Below are 5,148 nucleotides of genomic sequence, written 5' to 3'. Positions count from 1 at the left end.
GACAGGGGGGATGTGGGGCCCTCCACAGAGCTTCCTCCAGAGACCCCCGCTGCTGCAGACCAGGAGCTTCCAGCTGAGCCTCCGGCCAGCCCAGCAGCAGAGGCCCCCGAAGCCCCCGCTGCCAGCGTGGGCCACGAGTCCCCCGTGCAGCCCGCGGCCAGCCCAGCGCCGGAGCGCTCCCCTTCTCCACCGCCGGGTGCCGGGAGCGAGAGCGATGCTGCCGCCCTGGAAGCCGCCGTCTCTGGGGCACCGGGCAGCAGCCCGCAGGCACGGGGGGAGGCCGAGCCAGGCCCCGCAGACCTCGGGGAGAGCCCGGAAGGGGAGCCAGCGCCAGGCGAGAGCCAGCCGGGTGAGGACCCCATCCCAACGCCGCCTAGCCCTGAGGCCTCGGGGGCAGACGGCAGGGAGCCCGTCTCCCCCTGCGAGAACTCGGACAAGAAGAGGAAGAAAAGCCGGAGGGCCCTCGTGGCCTCCGACCGCTGCCTCCGGAGCCAGCACGCCGCGCCGGGCACTGAGGGCAGCGCTGAGGCTCCCGGCTCCCTCGCGTCCCTGCAGCTGCCCTGCCTTCAGATCAAGCTCTCCAAGAGTCCCGGGGCAAAGCGCTTCAAGAGGGAGGTGCACCTGGCGGGCACGGCGCCCGTGCACTTCCCCAATGACTGCTTCCATCCCGCGCTGCTCGAGGGCACTGAGATGGCCGCAGAGCTGCCGGCGGGCAAGGAGAACGGCGTCACCACTCGGCAGACCTACAAAAGCCTGCTGGCCAAGGAGGCGGCGGCAGCTGAAGGACAAGGGCCCCCGGGGAAGGGAGCCTCCCCCGCCCCAGGCAGCCCCAGCGTCTCTGGAGACATGCTGGAAATCTGCGTGGAGGCCAGTTCGGATAAGCGGAGCGTCCTCCTCCCGAAGGACAGTGGCCCGGGGGCGGAGGTAGAAGCCAAGCAGCCGGCAGCAGAGCCCCGGGAGGCAGCTGCAGATGCTGGGCAAGACCCTGAGACCTCCTCAGATGCTGGCAAGGGGCAGCCTGGGGATCTGGCCAGCAATTCACCTGCTGGCCCTGGCAGCAGGGGCGGAAGCAAGCACGCTCCATCCAAGCCCGCAAAGCTGCGCCGGCAGGCCCCGCCTTCGTACAACCTTCGGCACACCCCAGTCCCCAGCGAGGCGGCGAAGAAGAGCACCCTGGGGAAGGAGGCTGTGCAAGCCAGTCCCTCGCCACCGAGGGCAGAGGGCAGCGCCAGGGCTGAAGAGTCGCTGGAAGGGGACGCGCCAGGAGATGGCAAGCCGCGGTTCGTGGAGTGGTGCTCCGAGGAGGAGAACCAGGAGCTCATTGCCGAGTTCAACACCCACTACCTGAAGGTCCAGAAGGGCTGGATCCAGCTGGAGAGAGAGGTGCAGCCGGCCCCCAAAGCCAGGAACCGGGCTGACAAGCTCAAGGAAATCTGGAAGAGCAAGAAGCGGACGCGTAAGAGCCGGGGGCCGCTGGAGGGGCAGAAGCTCTCGCCGGTGCAGATGCTGTTCATGAAGGCGTTCCAGCTCTCCGACATCTGCCGCTGGTTCCTGGAGACGACCGAAACCCGCTCCCTCGTCATCGTCAAGAAGCTGAACACCCGGCTGCCCGGGGAGCTGCCCACCATCAAGCCGCCCCTGCAGAAGTTCCCCATGCCCGGGCCGTACCCCAGCTCCCTGCAAGCCGAGCGCCTGAAAAAGCACCTCAAGAAGTTTCCGGCCACCACGCCTGCCAGGAACAACCCCAAGAACCAGAAGCTGCTGGCCAAGTTGCGGGAAAGCACCGACAGGATGGAGGCCACAGCAGATGCCAGTCCTGCCCCGGCGCCGCCCGCTGAAGCCCGCTGCGACGCGGCCAGCGAGCCCCGCAGCACGCCGCCGGCCCCCAGCCTGCCAACGCAGGCCAGCACGCGCATCCTGCGCAAGTACTCCCAGCTGCGGGGCAAGCTCCGAGCCCAGCACCGGGCGCTGAAGCCCGAGAAGAAGGGGGATGGGGCCCCGGAGCCCCCCGTCCTGGAGAGCAAGAGCCGGAAGAGCGTGTGCATCAACCCGCTGATGTCCCCCAAGCTGGCCTTGCAGGTCAAAGCGGACGCGTTCCCCAAGCCAGCGCCGGCATACAGAGCACTGAAGGGGCGCAAGGGGAAGGGGCAGCCCGCGGACGACGCCCCGGCCAAGGCCGACCCGCAGCTGGGCAGGAAGAAGAAGCCGCCGAGCGAGGGCAGCGGTGCCCAGGAGAGGCCTGGCTCCTCCAGCAGAGACCGGCTCCCCGCCAAGAAGGCCGGCAAAGCCAAGCACGTGGAGATGCCCACCAAGGCGCCCGCCACCAGGAAGCAGGCAGCAGCGGAAAGAAGCAATAAGCTGGAGAAAAAGGGGCTGCCGAAGGAGAAGAGAGCCCTGAAGAGGCCTCTGGCGAAAAGCCGGCTCTCCACACACAAGGGCAAGGAGAACACCAGCAGACGGGCAGCGCCCGGGCACGAGGGCCTGGCCAGGTCCCCCAAGCAGGTGCCAGCCGGGGAGCCCTCCACCAGGTCCCAGAAGGGGTCCAGCAAGAAGCCCAGCGGTGGGAAAACCCTGACCCGGGCCATGAAGAAGAGCCAGGAGGGCGCCGGGTCCCAGGGCAAGAGAAAGCTGAGGGCGAAAGGGGACTGTTCGCACAGCAAGCGAACGCGGCTAGACACGAAATAGCCCCGCGCCGTGGCGGCCGCGACCGCGGCAAGAACTGCTGTACAGTAGCAACCCTGTATCCCGCATTAACTAAAGCTGCTTGATAAGCTGTAGCAAGCCTGAACATCCGCAGCGGAAGGAGAACGCCCCCGGCTTCGGGCATCGGAGACGCATCTCGGAGGGAGAGGAGCGCGGCCCGTCTCCGCGGCGGGACGGGTCCCGGGGCTTCCACGCGGAACGGGCAGTTTTAGTTCAAAGCACAGTGCCTTATTTATCACTGAAAGAGCCCCCTCCCCCCGCAGTCTGTGCGATAGGAAGGCTTGCATTTTATACTTGATGCACACGCACTTGTTCTGTAGCAGGAAGGAAACCACCTCCACGCACATAAATAGCTTTCGGCCGCCTCTCCGTGGGCCCGCGCGCCCAGCCGCCTGTTGGGGCGTTTCAAGCAAAATCCAAAGCATCGTCCGGCTGCGAGGCAGGGCAGGTGGGTCCTGGGCCACTGGCAGGGGAAGCCTGATGTGGGGAAGGGGCTCCTGGCACAGGGTCTCTCGGTCAGCAGCTCCGAGGCCAGATCCTTCCTGGCCACCCGTCTCCTGGGACTCTCTCCCCACCCGGGCTCTGAGGCCAGGCCGTCTGTGGGCTCTGGATGTGGCTGAGGCCGAGCGTCTGCTTTTTGTTTCTAATGAATTCATTTCAGGTTCCTTTTTTAATATGCAGAGAGGGGCTGGGTGGGTGGTCCTGCTCGTGCCTGGGGTGCTGGAGCACACCGGAGGGGCTGGCTGTCCCCGGCTGTGCATGCTCTCAGCAGAGCCCGGCACTGTTTAAAGGCCAAGCAATAGTCTCCGCTGGAGATCTGCGGCAAGCGACAGCGGATCCACGCCAGAAACCCTGTAGCAAGGCCCAGAAACATATTCCCGCTGCAGCCCCTGGACGCAGGCGTTACCCCGGGCACGAGCGTCTGCAGGGCTCGTCGACCCTTGCGGGAGTGTCTGCAGGGCTCCAGCTCCGCCGGGAGCCTAAAGGTGGGAGGGGTTGAGGCTTCGCTGGGGCTGTTTGCACAAATTTCCACGGGCCGCCACCGCACCTGAGATCCAAAGTGCGAAGGGGCCGCAGCTCCCGCCCTCTTTAAACGCTGTTCGTGGAGCTGCCCCGGCTGGCGGTAAATGCCCGCAGGGCTCCGTGTGCACCGCCCGGCTCCAAACAGGCCTCCGTGTGCTGCTGCCCGGCTTGTGGGCTGGAGGCGCAGCCTGGGCCGTCATCTCCACATCTCGTTGTGCTGCCTTCTGCAGAGGATGGGCGGGGGGCCGGAGAGCGTGGCTTGCATCGGACGTTCCCTTCCTCCAGCCCCTCGCCCGCGGCTGCAAGGCGGACTGTTCCCCTCGCCTAAAATCACTGGTGTCTACAAAGCTTTTCCCTACCCTTTGAATCATGCTGGTGTCCGCGGGCTCTGCCTGGGCGGCCCCCTCGAGTCCCTCTGCCATTAGCTCCAGCTTTGGTGTTTCAGGAGCCCACGAGAGAGCACTAGGAGTTTGCCGGCAGTGGGGGCATGGGAATAATTGCTGATGGAGGACTGGGCTGATTGCTCTTAGCTCTGTCTTTACTCTGAACCTTAGGATCTTCCTCCCATCTGGGCTGTGCTCAGGAAGAAACGGGGTCTTTTCCTGACCCGGGAGGCCCCACTGGCCCCCAGTGAAGTCTCCCACTGATGTGCATGCCCTTGAGAGACTTGGGTGCATGTGAGCCATGTAGTGGTCTCACTCCAAGACCCTGCACCCCCAGGTATGTCCCCCGCGCTGTGCACGTTTCCCTGGAAAGGAGGGTCTGTTCCCAGTGAGGCGTCACAGCCGCCGGCTGCTGGGCACGGCCCGGTCTGGTTTCTCCCTGCGGCCCTGGGGCACAGCTCTGCGAAAGGAGCCACAGTGGGCTTTCCAGACCTCCAGGCGCTGCAGGGCCAAGGCCTGATGCCCCAAGCCAGTGGGGCTGGTCATGCCCCCTGCACATGTCCCCCCAGGCATGGCAGGGTCTGGAAATGCATGAGGAGAATTAAAATCTTCCTCTGTCCCTCCCCAAGGAGCCTGGTGCTCGCAGCCCCTGGCAGGTGCCAGCTCAGGAGCTCGTGCTGCCGCGGGCAGAGCCCCAGGGAGCGGTTGGAGCCACGTGGCAAGCCCTGTTTGTCACGGCAGGTTGCACGGCTGTGACCCTCATGCATGTCTCCGGCCAGGGCTGGAGAGGCGCTCGCTGCACCCCAGGTCTCCCCGCATGGGGAGACCTCGCGTGACCTGGCAGGGAGACCTGGAGCTGCCCCGTGCCGCACGTGCGGTGGGCGCCAAGTGCATTTTCCGTGGGATGGTGGGTGAGAGCGAGCTGGGGCTCTCGCTTCCCAGGCCAAAAGCCAGACCCATGGCTTGGTTTCAGTTTCTTTCTTCACCCTTTGCCCACTGCTCGTCTCTCCTTGCTAAGCTGCTCCTTGGCCATGACCTT

General features: G+C 65.7%; 1 protein-coding gene across 1 annotated transcript in view; it reads left to right on the top strand.

Moving 5' to 3' along the window:
* The window catches only part of LOC109287174 (uncharacterized protein C10orf12), a 4,885-nt gene extending 2,200 nt beyond the window's left edge, over positions 1–2,685 (top strand). Inside the window, exon 3 of the mRNA XM_019502138.1 lies at positions 6–2,685. Coding sequence (XP_019357683.1) covers positions 6–2,685 — 2,680 coding nt within the window. The remainder of the gene's footprint in view (positions 1–5) is intronic.
* The last annotated feature ends 2,463 nt before the right edge of the window (positions 2,686–5,148 follow it).

Source organism: Gavialis gangeticus, unplaced genomic scaffold, assembly GCF_001723915.1.
Source record: "Gavialis gangeticus isolate Ggan-Ray unplaced genomic scaffold, GavGan_comp1, whole genome shotgun sequence".
Taxonomy (NCBI): Eukaryota; Metazoa; Chordata; order Crocodylia; family Gavialidae; genus Gavialis; species Gavialis gangeticus.
The sequence above is the reverse complement of the archived record's forward strand: the minus strand, read 5'-3'. Positions and strand labels throughout refer to the sequence as shown.